Source organism: Esox lucius, chromosome 21, assembly GCF_011004845.1.
Source record: "Esox lucius isolate fEsoLuc1 chromosome 21, fEsoLuc1.pri, whole genome shotgun sequence".
Classification (NCBI taxonomy): Eukaryota; Metazoa; Chordata; class Actinopteri; order Esociformes; family Esocidae; genus Esox; species Esox lucius.
In genome coordinates, this window is record NC_047589.1 from 26187489 (window position 1) to 26208000 (window position 20512).

The 20512-nt window shown below is 45.1% G+C and overlaps 2 protein-coding genes across 4 annotated transcripts; one reads left to right on the top strand and one right to left on the bottom strand.

The window, feature by feature from the left end:
* Positions 1–283: 283 nt before the first annotated feature.
* LOC105022007 (butyrophilin-like protein 2) lies at positions 284–10310 on the bottom strand. Of its 2 annotated transcripts, none has more exons than XM_034289276.1 (8): positions 10229–10310; positions 6222–6433; positions 5786–6088; positions 3737–4021; positions 2886–3215; positions 1976–2083; positions 1833–1892; positions 284–1299 (listed from the first exon to the last, which is right to left on the bottom strand). In XM_034289276.1, exons 2-8 carry the CDS (start codon positions 6316–6318, stop codon positions 1184–1186), a joined length of 1299 nt encoding a protein of 432 aa, XP_034145167.1. In that variant the 5' UTR covers positions 6319–6433; positions 10229–10310; the 3' UTR covers positions 284–1183. The 2 variants fall into 2 exon arrangements, with proteins under 2 accessions (XP_034145167.1, XP_019897240.3); XM_020041681.3 differs by lacking the exon at positions 10229–10310 and adding an exon at positions 7844–7921.
* Positions 10311–12724: 2414 nt separating this feature from the next.
* LOC105022008 (gamma-aminobutyric acid receptor subunit rho-3) lies at positions 12725–19372 on the top strand. 2 transcript variants are annotated; one of them, XM_010890100.3, is made up of 10 exons: positions 12725–13103; positions 13815–13927; positions 15744–15811; positions 16895–17118; positions 17200–17282; positions 17518–17655; positions 17882–18034; positions 18298–18359; positions 18480–18611; positions 18865–19372. In XM_010890100.3, the coding sequence occupies exons 1-10, from the start codon at positions 12961–12963 to the stop codon at positions 19168–19170; spliced, it is 1422 nt and encodes a 473-aa protein (XP_010888402.1). In that variant the 5' UTR covers positions 12725–12960; the 3' UTR covers positions 19171–19372. The 2 variants fall into 2 exon arrangements, with proteins under 2 accessions (XP_010888402.1, XP_034145316.1); XM_034289425.1 differs by having other exon boundaries at positions 16895–17282.
* Positions 19373–20512: the final 1140 nt, after the last annotated feature.

Genomic DNA, 20512 nt, shown 5'->3' on the forward strand with positions numbered 1-20512 from the left:
ATGTCGTAAAAGTGAGCTTTTATTACCACTGCATAATTTATAAAGTCAACAACCTTTGGTACGTTGTCATTTGTGTGTTCTCTAACCCTAACCCTCTGTTCATAGATGACTGTGTCATTGATGATCACTAAAGGCTTCTATTAATCACACAGATTAATTTGAAAAAGACAAATAGAACAATTGGATTTAATATCAGATTTGGTTCATAAACAATTCGATGTGTGCCAATAATTGTGACAGACATTTTTGATCATACATTCATTTATTATTAATATTTCTTTCTTTGAACAATTTTACCCACATACTTTAGTGTAAGTGTTGCTCATAAACAAATGTCATGATATTTTCACAGCCTTTTTTGCTCACCTTCACCAAGGTAGCTAATAAACATGGGGGCCATTGTGAACCATGATATGTCAGAAATGACTAGAGGCTACAGTTCTGTCGACAGTGTCAGATGACCTGGCTGTACAGACAATAACAGCAATTACAGTGTGACAGGTAGAGTATTTCCCCGGCCCAGAAGGGCATCAAACTAACAGATTATCAACAGAACAATTAGATACGGAAGCACTTCTCAATTATTTACTTTGTGAGTTTATTTAAGGCTGGTTTGGATTAGTTCTGCTGTAGCCCATTACTTCTCAGAGTAGTCTGATCAATATACTGTGGCTCCATCTACCTATGTAGGTCCGTCGCTTCCTGGGAATCCATTTTCTTTGGGTCACTTCAGTTCTCTGGTGTTGCTGAGCTGGTTGTGGACAAGCTGTTAGAGGCTTGAGATATGTTAGAGGGCTATTCAGGTTTTGCTATGTATTATCCATGTTGGATTAGCCACTGGTTTGCCTGGCTTGTTGTGTGGGCAAAACACAGGGCAAACTAATTGTGTGGCCCAGCTCTGTTGAGTTCTGTGTAGACTAGCTGTGTGGGCTAGCTCTGTTGAGTTCTGTGTAGACTAGCTGTGTGGGCTAGCTCTGTTGAGTTCTGTGTAGACTAGCTGTGTGGGCTAGCTCTGTTGGGTTCTGTGTAGGCTAGCTGTGTGGGCTAGCTCTGTTGAGTTCTGTGTAGATTAGCTGTGTGGGCTAGCTCTGTTGAGTTCTGTGCACACTAGCTGTGTGGCCCAGCTCTGTTGAGTTCTGTGTAGACTAGCTGTGTGGGCTAGCTCTGTTGAGTTCTGTGTAGACTAGCTGTGTGGGCTAGCTCTGTTGAGTTCTGTGTAGACTAGCTGTGTGGGCTGACTTTGTCCATTGGTCTCTTCTGTGGTGAGGGGATTGCTCTCACACGAACCTCTCTTGCTTACTGTGGTTAATGGGATCAGAGGGAGGGCGGGTCAGAGATTGCATACACATTTACACACATCAAACACAAACTAATTCTACCTTAGAGCTATGCCTATCTGTATAAATAATGTTCTTTAAATGGAACCTTGTGTCATTTCAACTTTAAAAGCCACCTCTTGTCATCGCTCCTAGTCCTAGACATTGGTCTCTAGTCTGCAGTGTATGTGTCCTGGTGCCACACCATTATCAGTTCCAGAGCCTGAGGCTATTTTCATGTTATAATTGTCTCGTTCATTTGATTGGCTGATACCACCCAATGCCCCACCCAGTTGGACTTGTCCCGGTTGGTCATGTGATGAAATCAGGAAGAATCAGCCAGTGAAGTTGGAAGTCACACCCAGTTGACTGCATTAAAAACATCACATTCTCTCTTTAAGTCTTCTAACCGGTTCTTCTCCTCCATTCCTCCCTAGTCTACTTCCTGATCCTCTTACTCCCCCTGGTGTCTGTTCTGGGTACTGCACACCACATTGAGGCTAGACTGTAACTCACCTTTAACTGGATGCATCTCACTGATGTCCTCTGGTCTCTCACTGGCCTGGGACTGGTCACCTGTCGACAGAAAAAAGGGATTTCAGGTAGGCATAGAAAAGTTAACGTGCCGTAATGAGGTTGCCTATTTGAGTGACGAGTACCTCTGACTTTCAGGAAGATCAGAATTCCTGTCAGGGCGAGAGCCAGAGCTGCTATCACCACGGCAACAGTCCACCACCGAGGGGAGTCTTGAAGAAGCATGCGCTCACCTACACACAGGTAATACACACACAGGTAATACACACACAGGTAGTACACACACAGGTAATACACATACAGGCAGTACACACAGGTAATACACACACAGGTAATACACACACAGGTAATACACACACAGGTAATACACATACAGGTAATACACACACAGGTAATACACACACAGGTAATACACACAGGTAATACACACAAAGGTAGTACACACACAGGTAATACACACACAGGTAATACACACACAGGTAATACACACACAGGTAGTACACACACAGGTAATACACATACAGGTAATACACACACAGGTAATACACACACAGGTAATACACACACAGGTAGTACACACACAGGTAATACACACACAGGTAATACACACACAGGTAGTACACACACAGGTAATACACACACAGGTAATACACACACTTGTAGTGCACACAAAGGTAGTATACAAACATGTAATACACACACAGGCAATACACACACAGGTAATACACACACAGGTAATACACACACAGGTAATACACACACAGGTAGTACACACACAGGTAATACACACACAGGTAATACACACACATGTAGTGCACACATGTAATACACACACATGTAGTGCACACAAAGGTAGTATACAAACATGTAATACACACACAGGCAATACACACACAGGTAATACACACAGGTGTAATACACAAACATGTGATACACACACATGTGTAATACACACACACACAGCTAATACACTCACCAGCCATCACCTAGCTAACTACTATGTATGGTACTGTTTGTGTGTGTGTGTTATCTCACCTGTTCCAGCGGAGATTATTTTGACGCCGGTATTCTCAGTGTGTGTCATCTGGGGGGCAGCGTAAACGCAGGTATAAACCCCGGTGTGTTCCCGGCTCTCTGGTTTTACCAACCGCAGTGAACCGTCTCCCAGAGACACCCTGAGGGGGTCCAGGTGCATGCGGCCCTCCCAGGGCATGAGGGCAGAGGTGTGCCGTGATCGGCTGTCATAGGTTAGGATTAGAGCTGGTTCGCTGTGGTTGGTGAAACTCCAGGAGAGGGAGGCGTGATGTAGGTGGGGCGGGGCCTTGCATGGAATGGTCAGATCCTTGCCTTCTTCCCCTCTGATCTCTGAGGGAGGGAGGGAGGGAGGGAGGGAGGTGAGTGGTGGGGAAGAAAGAGAGATACAAGTTCAATAGCTGGGATTTTGGCAATGAGGCCATTCACCTACTTCCATTTACTGACCTCCCAGGAGTTGGATCATCCTGAGGATATCATTCTTATCTGTTTGCCAATTTAGAAGGCATTTGTTAAACAAGTTTTTTAATGGCTGAAAGTTACTTTTTGTTTTGCTAGTTAGCTTTTGCTCACAGTAACAAAAAAACTGGATGCAGATATAAAAGTTATATTTGCAACTTCATCTGACTCTTTGTTGCCCACATTTTAAAGTCCCAAAGTCCTGGAAAGAGTCTTTAATAAGTTGTGCGTGTGTTTGTACTTCTCTCTGACCGAAGCAGTCCAGGCCTGTCTGTGTGTGTATTTGTACTTCTCTCTAACCGAAGCGGTCCAGGCCTGTCTGTTTGTGTGTGTATTTGTACCTCTTTCTCTGACCCAACCAGTCCAGGCCTGTCTGTTTGTGTGTGTATTTGTACCTCTCTCTCTGACAGAAGCGGTCCAGGCCTGTGTTCCATAGGAGGAGTTGACAGTACAGATGTAGGTGATCTCTGATTGGCTCTGCAACTTCCTTAGCCGGCTATCCACTACATAAAGCCCCTTTCGGTCGGATATTTTACGCGTGATTGGCCGAAGAGGTCTGGCGGCGGGCGGGTCAGTTGCCCAGGAAACATGAGGGGCGGGATAGACGTCTCTTGTGGTGCATTTCATCTCCTCATAGCCACTCAACCTGTACAGCTCAACAGACAAGGCCTGGATGGGAGCTACACACCCACACACACACACATATGAACACAATAAAGAGATTAAAACATTGTGAAGGTTCTTGACATCAAGACACTAACAAGAAAACACTACATAATCTACATGAATCCAGCCTGCTCTGACAGCACGGGCATGAACGTTGGTTCTTCTTCAGACCTCAGTATCCACAAAGTTTAGAGATTTGAGCCTTCATCTGAGGATAACTCATCTCAAGATAACACCTTTTACTCAGTAAATGTCTATGTTTCTCTAGAAATAAAGGGCAGCTGGTTCCACCCTTGGGGTGCCGAGACAGAGAAGAGCTTTGACTGTTCCAGCGTAGGCACAGGGTGGCCAAGAGATCACAGGTGGCAGAATGAAGTAGAGATGTGGAGTCTTGAAGTAGAGATGTGGGGTTTAGGCATGGCCTGAAAGTAAATGAGGGACAGCTCCCCTTGTTGCTCCATAGGCAAGCACCTCAGGCTTTTAGTGGACTCAAGCTTCAACTGGGAACCAGAGTTGGAGAGGACAGAGGGAGATGGGCGAACCTAAATATCGTCTGTGCTGCAGCAGTCGGGAGAAGCTGCAGGAGTTAGATGGCACGAACAGGGAGCCCTGAAACAACAAATTGCAGTAGTGCAGGTGTGAAGTAGGAGCCTGAGATACTGAGGGAGTAGGACTCTGTCAACCATTATGGAGAGGCCTTGATGTGAAGGGGGACACTATGAGAGACATAAGATGTGAAGGGGGAGACTGTGAGAGACATAAGATGTGAAGGGGGAGACTGTGAGAGACATTAGATGTGAAGGGGGACACTGTGAGAGACATAAGATGTGAAGGGGGAGACTGTGAGAGACATTAGATGTGAAGGGGGACACTAGGAGAGACATAAGATGTGGGCAGGGAGCGGAGTGGGGTCGAAGGGGAATAATCAGGAGACAACAGAGAGAAGGATTTAGCAGATGGGAGAGGAAATGTGATGGAGGAGGAAAGAGTTCTTGAGGAAGATTGCGGAGATTATGATGGCGCAGGAGCATCTGTGTAGGGTAAGGTTAAGCGCATTGCCTCCCTTGTGAGTAGGGAGAGAGTGGGAAAGGATGAGGTCAAAAGAGGAAAGGAACCAGAGGAAATGAATCTAAGGCAGACATCAGGAGGTAGAAGCCATCCAGTAATATGAGTGATGAGCCATCGCCAGGAAAAAGCCAAAACGACCACTTCCTCAAGCTTGAGATACGTTACATTTACAGCATGGTATTCAAAAGGGGAAATAGGGCAGAATCCACACTAATAAATAAATAGCCCTGTGCCACCACTACAACTACCAGACATTCTCAGACTATGGGAAAACATGTAGCCAGATGTTGAGAGTGCAGTGTTTTTTGGATAATCCCTAAACGTCTCTGTCGGGGGCCAAGAAGTCAAGGGCCTGAAGGGATGGAATTCCACCGGGCTTCTGCGAGCAGGGGACACAAGATTAGACGGGTTACTGCCGTGGGGCGTGGAGTGTCGGCATAACCGTCAGGGAGGGGAACATGCCATGCAGTCTGACCCTTCTATGAACAGAAACCCAACCAGGCGGTGCGACAGACTCCATTACATTTCATTCAAGTGTGTGAAACACAGCAGGATCATGGTCCAATGCCAGGCCGTTTCCTGGTCGGTAGAATCTGTAAAGCCGCCGTAACGGCTCAAGTGAGAGGGTCTCGTAGCCGCGTTTAAAACACGCCTCTGGTGGCCCACACACAAGCCCTTTAGTGTCTACTACGACTGAAGTCGCGACTCACCCTCCACCCTGACGATGACGTGGGCCTCGTGCACCTCCGTCGAGTTGTGGACTTGACACTCGTACCTGCCACGGTCCCTGGGGCCACACCCCCTCAGGTGCAACGACGCATCGCCGCGGGCGACCAGGTGCACAGAGAGGGAGGTGCGGCCGGCATACTGCCGGTGCTCCGTCCGCTGCTCGCCGCGCTCGAAGCTATGGACCGGCACTTCCTGTCTCAGCCAGTGGATGACCTCGCCGCCGTGCGGCTGGAATTGGCAGGGCAGCACGCACTCCTCTGAGAACACGCAGGTCACATGGGTGTCTGCAAATAGATGGCACACGTCTGTCGAACACCTCAGTGACTGATGGCAGGCGGAGAACTTTGTTCAGGCAAACCTGCAGTCGCTTGTAGTGGCCGAGCGGTCTGGAGAACATCCAATCAGAGTGCATCTCACCTGGGACTGTGGTCTGGGTTGATGTGCTGATCCACAGAAGTATATAGATCCAGGTGGGAATCGATGCATGAGCCATCTCTCTCTGACACACACACATGCACCCACGCAAACATACACACAAAACACACGTCTGTCCAGTCTTCACTCCTGTGGTATCACCCTATTCCTCCTCCAACTATTCCTCCTCCAACTATTCCTCTGTTCTCTCGGTACTGTGAAAACACACACATTCAGAACCAGTTAGAGAGTACGCAGTGTGGTAGCAGCAAAAGGACATGTTCAGGACACGTCTCAAAAATGGTGTGTGTGTGTGTGTGCGCGTGCGTACACGTGTCCTTTTTCCCGGATCCACGTCTTCCTGCACGGTTCCCCTCTATCGACATGATTTCTCTCTCTCCATTCCCCTTTCAAATTCATAAGAATATTCTGGAATATTCTAGTGTAGCCATGAATTCTGATCATTTTAGGACTTATGAGACCAGAATTAGATGAAGATCTTTCAGAAGATCAATCAGAAGATCAATCAGAAGATCAATCAGAAGATCAATCAGAAGATCAATCAGAAGACCTATCAGAAGACCTATCAGAAGACCAATCAGAAGACTAATCAGAAGATCAATCAGAAGACCTATTAGAATACCAATCAGAAGATCAATCATAAGATCAATCAGAAGACCTATCAGAAGACTAATCAGAAGATCAATCAGAAGACCTATTAGAAGACCAATCAGAAGACTAATCAGAAGATCAGTCAGAAGACCTGTCAGAAGACCTATCAGAAGACTAATCAGAAGCTCAGTCAGAAGACCTATCAGAAGACTATTCAGAAGATCAATCAGAATACCTATTAGAAGACCAATCAGAAGACTAATCAGAAGACCTTTCAGAAGATCAATCAGAAGACCTATCAGAAGACCTATCAAAAGATTAATCAGAAGGTCTATCAGAAGATCTATCAGAAGATAAATCTAACTGTATTTATACAAGTAGAAGTGCTGCAAGCAAACAACATGCATCAAAATGACTGACTTATTAAAAAAGTAACAGGTTAAATTACCAGTAACTACCATTAAACAGACACACAGACATAATTACATAAAGACACAACTTGCCTTTCTAGGCCAGAATACAGACCAGACTGGGGGAGAGCAGAGCAGGACAGACAGCAGGACCAGAGTGTGAAACAATGTAATTGAGTCCTTTTACAACCAACTGGGAGTTTAAACTCAGGCTGACTTGTTGACCAGTGAGTCATCTTCCAATCAGATTCCAGATGTACAGGATGTGATGTCAACATCACAGAGGTGACAGAATGGGGGATGGCAAGAATTCCACAAAAGTTTCCTTGGAAACCATGCTAATAAGAGTGTCCTCCAGTCCTACAGTGTCCTAATTCTAAATGAATAGAATAACAATTGGTATGCGTTATGTGTTTTGGTGAGTAGTTAGTAGACATGCATCAGGATTCTGTGATAGAAACAAAATCTTCAGATCAGATGGACAGTACTGATGATGCAGCACAGCTCATGGTAACAACAAACACAACAAGAATTCACATTCAGAAGACTATCAACCTGACTGACTACCACAGAACATTTTAAAAAGTTAAACGTTTTACTCACATTTTTGAGATCACATTGTTTGCAGCTCTTCTCGGATCTGTGACTATTCCTAGTTGTCCAGTCTTGTGTGGAGTAAAGTCTGCACCCCTTTTCAATCAGGGCTTTTTACAGCAATGACAACCAGGGTCGTTTCTTGCATTCCATGTTTCACAAAAAAACGAGGTGTGTGCAGTGGTCACAGTGTCAGGGAAGACCTACTTTCCATACTTGTTTTAGAATAATAAAGGATGCTTCATGAATATGGGTTTTAGGAAAAGGCTGAGCTTTTGTAGCTTTGTCAGTCTGAATAGCCTCCTAGGGAGAGGCACAGATCCGGCCCACACCAGGGTCACAAGAGTTCATACCAAGTCAAGGAAACATTTGCATCCCCCATGCCTAATCGCATAAGTAAAAGGTAGTACCATCTTGTGAGTGAGGGTGAATCACACTGGCTGAAGGGCCTAGAAGCCCTCCCCAAGTCCTCCAAGAGTCCTCCCAGAGTCCTCCCAGAGTCCTCCAAGAGTCCTCCCAGAGTCCTCCCAGAGTCCTCCCAGAGTCCTCCAAGAGTCCTCCCAGAGTCCTCCCCAAGTCCTCCCAGGGTCCTCCCAGAGTCCTCCCAGAGTCCTCCCAGAGTCCTCCCCAAGTCCTCCCAGGGTCCTCCCAGAGTCCTCCCAGAGTCCTCCCAGAGTCCTCCCAGGGTCCTCCCAGAGTCCTCCCCAAGTCCTCCCAGGGTCCTCCCAGAGTCCTCCCAGAGTCCTCCCAGGGTCCTCCCAGGGTCCTCCCCACATCCTAACTCGTTTCCATTATGTGGCCCGTTCAATTGCTGAATGTAGCCTGCTCTTTATTTTACTGTGTTGTTTTGTAATGTAGTCAATGTCTGTGTATGCAGGATTATAAAGCGTGAGTGGAAGAGGACAGGAGGGCCCGCTCATTCACATATGGCTTTGGAGGCCCTACCAGGAGAGAGTAGGTCACATCTGCTGTCAATTCCCCACTTTGCTCATGGCACTGCTAAGGGCACATCATAAATTCACTCATATAGCCTGGGACACAGAAAGGGGAGCAAATCTTATATAACAGCCCAAATGCGTTGTTTTAACTCTACGATGGTTTTATTTGGATGAACGTGACCTCGGCAGGTTTGCGAAAAAGTGTTCTGCGTTACCTCAGGGGGTGGGGGGGGGGGGGTGGGGGGGGTGGCCACACGACACCTTTTCAACCCAAAAAGGTCTGAAGATGACATCTCGTTCAATGTGTACTGGTGTGGAATGAGCATTGAGAGGAGGTCAGGTTCTGTAAGTGATTCCAGCTCCAAAAAAAAATTTGTTTTAGCAACTCAAAATGTGTTCTATCACCAGCAACTGCACTTGTTCGATGGAGAACGTGTGTTAGTTACCAGATGAACATTGTCAGTGATTTTATACACCTTACAGGACAGTGGTCCGGCCAAAGCAACGTGTTTCTCCTTTAAGCTTAGCATGAGTTTCTCAAGTGAATTCAATATGTATTTATATATTATGTTAATGTTGTTTGAATTACATTGTGTTCATGTCAAATGATGTAATCTAAACAGCCAATTGGACTACATCAACAATTTACTTTAAATAGCATTAAAGGAAGGTGACCACTCCCATTTTCAACGCTTTGAAAAATCCAATGCAAATCTGGCATCAAATCTCGTGAATCTAAATTAAACTATTGTAGTGTAAAAACAACCTGTGATAGGTCAGAGGGAGGTGAAATCTCAGGGCAGTAAACATGGCAACATGTGAAAGCAATTTAAGAAAAGTAAAAGCAGGTTAGACATCAAACACACAGACACACACCCTATCATCATGCAGTGTTTCTCTTACCTGGTTTTCTTAACCATCACAGTTACAAACTTTTGTTCTAACCCCAAATGATTCAGCTAAACAAGGCATCGGTGATGAGTTGATTGGTTAAATTTGGTGAACAAAAATATGTATCACTGGCGATTTTCTTGTCTTGGTTTACCGAACACATAACATCAGTTATAGAATTAGTTCAATAATTTTATTTGAATAAAAAAAAAACGGATACACTTAACATAAACACACTGTAGATTCATTTCTGTCTTCACTTATTTTCATTTTATTTTATACGCATGGTATGCCAGACAAGTCAGTTTTCAATGCATCACCAAAAAGTTACTTAAAAATATTTAAATCCACAGTTTTAATGTTGTGTTGATTAGAGCAATCCGGCTAACCTACTGAGGGTTAAATAACATGGGTTTTCAAAGTGAGATAGGACATTTTGGGTTACTTTTAGAAATTCACCAAAGTGCCAATTATTATTGGAAAGTCTACAGAATGTGTTTCATGGCTTTTTAGTGCTCAGGTTCTCGTCTATAAAACACAGAGAGAGAATGAAAAGCAGACTTACGTGAGATAGTTACTACGATGGTCCACGTTAACCGCTGTGAGAGAAACTCAGGGAGGAACAGGAGAGAGGACAGAGAGAGAGCCACTCCACACTTCTTTTGAGAGTGAGGAGTTTGACACACACACAAAGAACTATTCACGTATCCTGAGGGAGAGTCAAGGGGCACTTACACACACACACACACACACACACACCACACACACACACACCACACACACACACACACACACACACACACACACACACACTCACACACACACACCCCTCTAGATGGATGGAGTAAGTCAGGGAATGACAGCAACACACACACACGGAGAAAAACAAATACCCCCATGTCCCTGACAGAGTCATACCCCTTTGTGGGTAGAGACAGAAAATGATTATTTTTATTAGTTTTTGTCGGGCATAGGTTCCTGATGTAAAACATAATAAGCTAACTGCTTTTGTTGTTACAATTCTACTGGTATCATTTGAACACATGACATTGCAATAATGTGTTAATTTGCAGAGAATTCACTTTAGAACAGCTTAAATTTCATTCTGTCCCGTAGCAAAATGGGTATTAATTGCAGGAAATAAAATGTTTCTCTCAACCAACAAGAGGGGGACGATAGTTTTGGGGCTAGATAACCCAGTGATCTAGGTCGTGGGGTCAGAACGCTGAAGGTCATTGTTTCTAACCCTGAGTTGACATAATAACAAGAAACCAGGCAAGCCTAGTTCAGTCGGCCTGCAATAGAAAGCGTTGCCCTCTCGAGATTCAAACCCGGGTCGCCCACACAAAGGGCTGTGTCGTTAACCATGGAGCTGTACATTTGCTGGGTGTCAGTATAGCCTCTTGTGTCTATCCTGGACAAATCCTCTTTTGCCACTGGCCGTTGTAACAGTTAATATTTTTTTCTTTCACGGCATAACAAGGTACTTTTTCTTTAATTCATGAAATGACATTGATACAATAACTATCAATAAAGGTGAATAAAACTAACTTTTTCATCAAGTGAAAAGTCGAGAGAATCGTGGAATGTACCAGAAATAATTAATACGTTTTGTTGCTCTCAATAGATTCAAACGTAGGTCTTCCACATGAGAAGCACTGTCTTTAACCACTATGCCACAGCATTACACATTTCAGCAGTTGCTAGGCACCATTGAGCAATGTGTTAAACTGACGTTTCTTACTAAATTTACCTCCACCATAGCGTCTATGAACTGTATGGTTTTTGACACAGGCCGTTTTAACAGCTTATTAGGCAGTAATAGGCTTACTAGTATCAACTAACTTCCTAGGAATTATCATAAGAATTGTTCAATTGCTAGCGAGACTGAAGATGAACTTTTCTGTGCTAGAAACAGTCCCAAAATAACCGTATACAGTTTCAGTTAAGGCTTACTATAATGTAAATACTGTATGTTGCAGCCAGCAAATGTGTTTGTCTATGCTTACCCAAAACGCATGCATGGATGCGTACTTCGAAAATCCACCAGAAACAGTCGCAATATAACCGTAAACTGTTTTATTTCAGGCTTACTATAATGTAGAAAAGGTTTTAGCCAGCAAAGTAATGCAATAATGCAAATTTCGCCTGCGAGGAGATACAAACTCCGAACCTATAGTCTACAGGTCTGCTTCTCTAACAACTATGCTATTTAACAAGGGGAACCCAGTCAGTCAGTCATTCACTCATTCACTCACTCCATAAGAGTCATTCGCTTTTCTTGGTCGGCTCCACTTACGCAGTCTGGCAAAAATAAATGTATTGTTGTTCCCTTGAGCAAGGCCTTTAACCCTAACTGTCCTATTTAAGACATTTAGTCCTTGTAACCTTTGCCATCTAGAAAATGTATTTGAACAGACTCTCAAACACAATCTCAATTAACACAATCTCAATTAACACAATCTCAATTAACACAATCTCAATTAACACAATCTCAAATAATATGTGAGGACCCCCGCCATAAGGAATGGGTAGCCAGTTTGGGATTTAAATTAATCGACACACAAATACTGTTATGTAGAAGGATATTAAAATACACACCAATATGTATCCACCTGACCTTAGGTGGTGACCCTGTGTAATCACAATAGGTTATTCATCTGAGCAGTAAAACCTGATTGCCAATGGGAGGGTGTGTGTTTGTGTGTGTGTGTTTGAATGTGTGTAAGTTTAAACTGTGCTTGTGGAGATGCACGGGTGTGTGTGTGTGTGTGTGTTTTGTATGTTTTTACATCTACAAGCTTGTTCTAGTGTGTTTATGCACGAGTGTGTTAGTAGGTTAGTGAACAATTGCCGGGGCTACAGTTAAGAGGATTTGAGGGAAATCTGTGTCATTCTTCCATCGCCAGAAGAATAGCTTTATATTAATTTTAATCAGAGAGAGATTCACTAAACCAGAGATAATGGAGAGGGGGATGGCAGAGAGGAAGGGAGAGAGAGAGAGAGATAGGTAAACAGAAAGAAAGAGTAAGCAACTGTCACAGTGTGAGAGGATGTTGAAGAGACACCAAAACACAGAGATTCTCCAAAACAAGAGCACACACTGCCCCGGGGCACCCAGACTGGAAGAGGAATCAGAGAGAGAGTGAACGAGAACGATCCAAGCCAGAGAGTGAAATCAGAGAGGGATGGGGATCACGGAGTTTGGACTGAGAGATCAATGGACCGCCAGAACCTTCCCGTGAAGGGGCAGAGCCAGTAGCTCGGATCCACCACAACCCACAACCTGACTGGATCATGAACCTGGTCCTGCTGGCGGTACGCTGGCTCTGCCTGGTCTGGGCTATGGCATGGCCGGTAACCGTGGTGACAGGGATCCGTAACAATCGAAGGCGGAAGCACAAGGCCCTGGGGGAGAACGCCAAGGACAGAGCCAAAGGGTAAGAACTGCGGGTATTCTGGGTAGGCAAGGCTCATCAAACCCTGGAACCTTTGACCCCCATAACCCTGGAAACACAATACCCCTGAAACCCTGTAATCCTGTAACGCCCACACCTCCCGGACCCTATAACCCTTTATTGCCACATGCCACCGTAAACCTACTTCCTGTAGTTTAGTTCTTCTCAAACCCCTCCAAGGGACCCACAACTACATTATTTGAACAATTGCAGAGCAAGCATTTGATTTACACATCTCAACCTAAAATCAAGCCCCTGGCTAAGGGAATCAGGCAAGCTAGTTCAGCGCTAAAAATACAATTGTGAAAGGCCTGGGGGTCCCACGGAGAGATTTGAGAACCACTGTGTCTAATTCACAGCCCTGCCCGATTACCTTCTCCTGGGCTTCTGGCTACATTGGTCTTCATGAAGTTACAGAGACTATTGAGGGGCTGTTGGGGAAAACAGACTGTTGGGGGGCTGTTGGGAAAAACAGACTGTTGGGGGGCTGTTGGGAAAAACAGACTGTTGGGGGAAACATAGACTGTTGGGGGGCTGTTGGGGAAAACACAGACTGTTGGGGGGCTGTTGGGGAAAACACAATTAAACACAAAAATAAAGAATGTATTAAAGAGACGTCACTCGCCTATCACAGGGGGAGTCTTTGTGTGTGTGTGTGCGTGTGTGTGTGTTGATCATGTGCTGTCTTTCCAGGGATGTGGACAATAAACTGAAGAAGCAGGACAGCACCAAGTCTTTAATTGTCAAGACTGAAAAGCTGCTGAAAATCAAGGAGCATGATTTTGCTATAAGACCAGGATTTGGAGGTCAGAGACAAAAGAAACTGTGCAATAAGAGATGTAAAGCGATCTCGGCTTTGTATCTTTGCCATTGTCCTGTCTCTTCCAGTGTGGGCTGTGCCACTGGCGACATCTCTGTGTTGTAGAAATACATTTCAGTATAAACCATTGGCTTATCATGGAGCGAGGCGTTTTAAAATGGTAGATGCCTTGAGTGGCAATGTCCATGCTGGAATGTGTTTCCTCCGATATAAACCTGCTTGGCTTGGATTTTTTAAATACTTTAGTAAAAAAATACTGGTAGCATTTATTGAGTGCAGTGATGTCTATCTGGCACTCTGATGTAACAAGTTGGTTTGCGGTGGTTTGGAGCATTTTTAGAAAACCCAAAGACACATTTTTATGATGTAGTTGACGGCAAGTGACAGCCTATTTACACAACACAATTGACAGCCTATTTACTTAGCAAAAGTGCTAACTTATTTAACTTATGTAACAAAACAAAGTTCATAAAACTGTTTGGGAAATCAAGGTTAAGCACCATACAAGTTAAATAGGGCCACATGAAAAAATAACATTTTCGCTTTAAGTTCTCTAACCCTCTTTATGTGTGTGCAACACATAGGAATTACCTCCATCTCTGTCTCTAACTAATCCAATCACTAATCTCTGTCCCCCTTTGATGATGCGTACGATAACTGAGAGGCTGTGCAGGCTACTGGGGTCTGAGACCCAGCACACGTCACACTTCTCTCAAACCATCACTGACCCACATACGTGTGTGTATATGTATGTACATGTGTGTCTACGACTCTGCATGTGTGTTTGTGTGTGTGTGTGTGTAAATGGGGAGAGGGGATTCATATTAAGCAGTAATCTGGATTATAATCAAGATCCGTTGAAACAGATAAAGGGATGGAAAACGGCACAGTTCAAGCATGACGCATGGAGCCTTCCAACAACGCAACACAAGCCATGTCATACCAAGCCATTTTGCTGTCACAGAGAGAGCTGACTGGTAGAAAAGGCTTTCACTTCTAAACGGAGATGAGAGTGGTCTACTCTGTCACAGAAGGAAGGAGGGGCTGAATTAGAACAAGAGGCGTGTATGTACGTGTGTGAGTGGTTTATTTAACTAAATTAAATGTTTACTGGCCCGAAAGGCTGTTCAAATTTGAAAACATCCACATTCTTTACACCCTCTACAATTAAAGACATAGTTTCCTACCGTACCACAGCCCCAAACCACTGACCTCAAACCAGTCATGTCTTTCCCCCTTTAAACCATGTCCAGACAGTTTAAATTGTGCATACTTGTGCGTGTGTGTGTCACTGTTCTGGTGCATGTGTGGGGGTGTTTGCGTCCATATTCTGCTTGTTTGCCTGCCAGAGATACAGACAGACAGATTTATGACATGTTGACTTCATATTTCAGATCATATAAAAAGTAGAGCAGTGGTCAAAACTCCTGACCCCAGAGAGCCACTGCACTTGTAGTTACAGCCCAGCTTTACATTACACCTGATTCAGTTCATAGTGGCCTGTATCGCTCCGGGAACATGGTTTTAACAAATGATTGGCTTGATCAATCACCTCCTCAGTGCAATGACATATGTGTTGGTGGAGCAGGAAGCAGGAAGCTTGAGGTGGGGGTGTTTCTGTTTATTACCCTGATTTGGTGGTTGGCTCGCGGTCACGAGTTCCACTGGTCCTGATGAAATGTCTGTGTGTGTGTCTGTGCGTGTGTGTGTCTGTGCGTGTGCGTGTGTGTGTCTGTGCGTGTGTGTGTCTGTGCGTGTGTGTGTGTCTGTGCGTGTGTGTGAATGTGTGTGTGTGCTAACAGGTGCAGCCCTCCCTGTGGGCATTGATGTTCAGGTGGAGAGCATCGACAGCATCTCCGAGGTCAACATGGTATGATCCTGAAATCTATCATCTAAAACACATATGGGTGCTATGCACGGGCGTGTTCAGTCATGAGTGTGTTCAGTCATGAGTGTGTTCAGCCATGAGTGTGTTCAATCATAAGCGTGTGTTCAGTCATGATCGTGTTCAGCCATAAGCTTGTGTTCAGCCATAAGCGTGTGATCAGCCATGAGCATGTTGAATCATGAGCGTGTTCACCCATAAGCGTGTGTTCAGTCATGAGCATGTTCAGTCATGAGTGTGTTCAGTCATGAGCGTGTTCAGTCATGAGTGTGTTCAGTCATGAGCGTGTTCAGCCATGAGCATGTTCAGTCATGAGCATGTTCGGCCATGAGCATGTACAACCATGAGTGTGTTCAGCCATGAGCGTGTGTTCAGTCATGAGCGTGTGTTCAGTCATGAGTGTGTTCAGTCATGAGCATGTATTCAGCCATGAGTGTGTTCAGTCATAAGCGTGTGTTCAGTCATGAGCGTGTTCAGCCATAAGCGTGTGTTCAGCCATAAGCGTGTGTTCACCCTTGAGCATGTTCATTCATGAGTGTGTTCAGCCATGAGCATGTTCAATCATGAGCGTGTTCAGCCATAAGCGTGTGTTCAGTCATGAGCGTGTTCAGTCACGAGCGTGTGTTCAGTCATGAGCGCGTTCAGTCATGAGTGTGTTCAGTCATGAGCATGTTCAGCCATGAACATGTTCAGCCATGAGCGTGTTCAGCCATGAGCGTGTTCAGCCATGAGCATGTGTTCAGTCATGAGCGTGTGTTCAGTCATGAGTGTGTTCAGTCATGAGCGTGTGTTCAGTCATGAGTGTGTTCAGTCAGGAGCATGTTCGGCCATGAGCGTGTTCAGTCACGAGCGTGTGTTCAGTCATGAGCGTGTTCAGCCATGAGCGTGTTCAGTCACGAGCGTGTGTTCAGTCACGAGCGTGTGTTCAGTCACGAGCGTGTTCAGTCACGAGCGTGTTCAGTCACGAGCGTGTGTTCAGTCATGAGCCTGTTCAGTCACGAGCGTGTTCAGTCACTAGCGCGTGTTCAGTCATGAGCGTGTTCAGTCATGAGCGTGTGTTCTGTTCAGGACTTCACCATGACCCTGTACCTGCGTCACTACTGGAAGGATGAGCGGCTGATGTTTCCGTCTCCTAGCAACATGAGCAGGACGTTTGACGGGCGTCTTGTGAAGAAGATCTGGGTTCCGGACGTTTTCTTCGTCCACTCCAAGAGGTCCTTCATCCATGACACCACCATGGAGAACGTCATGATCCGAGTCTATCCCGACGGAAACATCCTCTACAGTGTCAGGTGGGGCGTCTGCGAACGTGTGGGTGTGTCTATGAGTAGTTTCTATGTGTATTTGGGTAATGCTTCTGTTGTTGTTGCTAGGATCACGGTGACTGCTCTCTGCTCCATGGACTTCAGCAGCTTCCCTCTGGACACACAGAACTGTTCACTGGAACTAGAGAGCTGTGAGTCTCTCACACACACAAACACAAATGCCACATGCATTCACTAAAGCACAAACAGAGGCACCCATTTACATGACATTACGTGACACACACTGTGACATCTCATTGCTCACTGATTGCTTACACAAGTACAGATCCGAATCTCCCTCTCTGTCGTGATCTTAATCTCCCTGTCCATCGTGATCTCAATCTCCCACTCTGTCGTGATCTTAATCTCCCTCTTCATTCCCTCTAGATGCGTACAATGAGAATGATCTGATGCTGTACTGGAAGAATGGCAACGACTCCCTGAGGACTGATGAGATCGTTCTCTCTCAGTTCTTCATCCAGAGGTTCCATCCTTCCAGCGGCCTGGCCTTCTACAGCAGCACGGGTCTGTCTGGTTGTGTGTGTGTTCTGCACTGTGTGTGTGTGTGTGTGTTGTTGTCTTTGACCACTTAGATAAATGTCTATGATAAACCTGGGGGGGGGGGAATGTTATGGCATTATGTAGCCTCAACTTTTATCTATCTTCCCCTCTCCCACCTTTCTCTCCCCCTTCTTTCCCCTTCACTCACCCATTATGTTCTCCCGTTCTTTTTCTCTGCCTTTGTCTTTAGGTTGGTATAACAGGCTGTTCATAAACTTCATCTTGAGGAGGCACATCTTCTTCTTCATGCTGCAGGCGTATTTTCCCACCATGCTGATGGTGCTGCTGTCCTGGGTGTCCTTCTGGATCGACCGGAGGGCAGTGCCTGCACGCGTGTCCCTGGGTGACCACACACACATTCACACACACACACACACACACACACACACACACACACACATGCACATAAACACACCCCCTCACACACACTCACTCACACACAAGCACGCACACACGAACATACACGCACACACACACACTCACTCACACACAGACACACACACACTTGAAAACACACCAGTTCACATTATCACACCCTACACACACCTCCTTTCAGAGCTCTCTAGCTCTAACACCCCTCCCCCCAACACCTTCTTCTCCCTTCAGGCATGACTACAGTCCTGACCATGTCCACCATCATCACTGGGGTTTCCTCCTCGATGCCACAGGTAAGGTGTGTGTGTGTATGTGTGTAGACACGTTTTTGTGTGAGTTTTACCCGGAGCGTGTGTGTGTGTGTGTGTAGACAGGTTTTTGTGTGAGTTTTACCCTGAGTGTGTGTGTTGCAGGTGTCCTATGTGAAGGCAGTGGATATCTACCTGTGGACCAGCTTCCTCTTTGTGTTCCTGTCAGTGATAGAATATGCTGCTGTCAACTACTGCTCTACGCTGGATGAGATGAGACGAATGAAGACAGGAAAGGTCAGAGGTTGTCCAGATTCTATAGGGAGAGCTGGTTCCAGACAGGATTTTTGTTGATAGGTTATTCTCTCTTGACAACACTGCTCTCTAGTGATCAGATAAATTATGACTCCAACAAATAACAAAATCTCTTACTGGTTCTGTAACCTGAGAACGAGATCAGTTTACTTCTTCATGTTCTATGTGTATATATCTACATGGCAACAGGTGTGTGTGTGTGTGTATACACATGTGTGTCTGTCTCTTTTTTCAGCTCCCAACCTCATACAATGTCAACCAGGCCATGGCTTTTGACGGCTGTTTCCACGACAATGACCTTGAGTTGACCCCTTACCCCTGCCTGCCGACCGCCATGTCCTCCAACCACTACAGAACTCCATCCCAGAACCCAGTGGACCCACCCACCGAGGGAACACGTCTACGCCGACAGAGGTCGCTGAGAGAGAATCTGGACTTGCTGCTTAGCAAAAGCTACTTGATCGACTCATACTCCCGCATAGCCTTCCCCATGTCCTATCTCCTATTTAATGCCATCTACTGGAGTATGTACTCCTCCTGAGGGACCCTCCTAAATTCATCTTTTCTGATGGACCCTCCTGACTACGACCCCTGCTGAAGGACTCTCCTGAGTATTCCTGAAGGACCCTCCTGTATACTGCTGGGACCCACTTGACAACAAATCTTTCAGAGGGACCCTACTAAACATGTACTTGCCATAAGGCACCCTACTGATTCTTGGGTCCTATGGGGTATATGCTCCACAGACGGGGTCTTTTGGAGTATGGACTCTCCCTCAGGGAATCTATGGAGACCTCCATAATAAAGTTTTCTGAATCTGTCTTAAAGTGTTCTCACTGTTTCACACATATCACTAAGAATCACGACATCAATATTAGCATTAGGTGTGCAGCGTGTATAGCCTAGGCACGTGTGATCCATTCTGGTGTTTGTTCTTATTTTGTCATTTGCTAAGACTTTTCAGATGGAAGGATATTTCAGACGGATGATCATGTGACTGAAGGAAAAGGTTTTATATACTTTATCAGTGTGCTGGCTATTTCTTGAGTGATTCGATTTAACTTAGTGAATGAATATACTAAATGCCAGTTATACAAAAATAGCCCACAACGAATAAACAAACCTGACATTTTCATTCACATTTTACATCTTAGCAATTCAATTACAGAGAGCGCCAGCGTTGAGATATTTGTCACAGTTTAAATGTATTTTATTTATCTACATAAATAAATATATATTTCTCAGTAATGGTGCCCATGGTTACAGTAACGTTGTGTTTACATTTGGAGGGGGTAGACTACATGGGCGCGCAGTCTGAACACTACTGTAGCTAGCTAGTTGCCATCGCATGCGGTTGAGAGTAAGTTAGCCAGGTGAGTTGCTTTGCCACTTTAACGCTCGTTATCACAGCGAATTCCTTCAACAGATAGGATATTTGGTCGATGGCTGTGAAAGTTGAAACACATGGGCATGTCAATCCAGCTACGCTAGTTATAGTACACCGTAATTACCGTTTGCCCAAAGTCGGGAACTGATAAACGTTACAGTACTGTACTTTTACGTTAGTTGCTTTCTTGTTATGATTGCGATTTGGTTGATGTTTTTACCAAGGACTAGGTATCTATAGCTAATTTTATAGCTAGCTATTGTATTAAGTTTGACAGCAACAGCCACTCACTTTAGTTTAGCTAGTTATTGTACTGTAGCGACAGACCGGTTAGTGAAGACAATGTGAAGACAGTAAAAAGGAATTCGCTTGCAATTATACTACTAACATTAGCTACTAGTTAGCTATCTAGTTTGGCTGAGGGCAATTCAGGTGGCTGACAAGTGCCGTGGCAGCTCGCCAATTCCAGCTGTCCAGTAGACTTGTAATTATAATT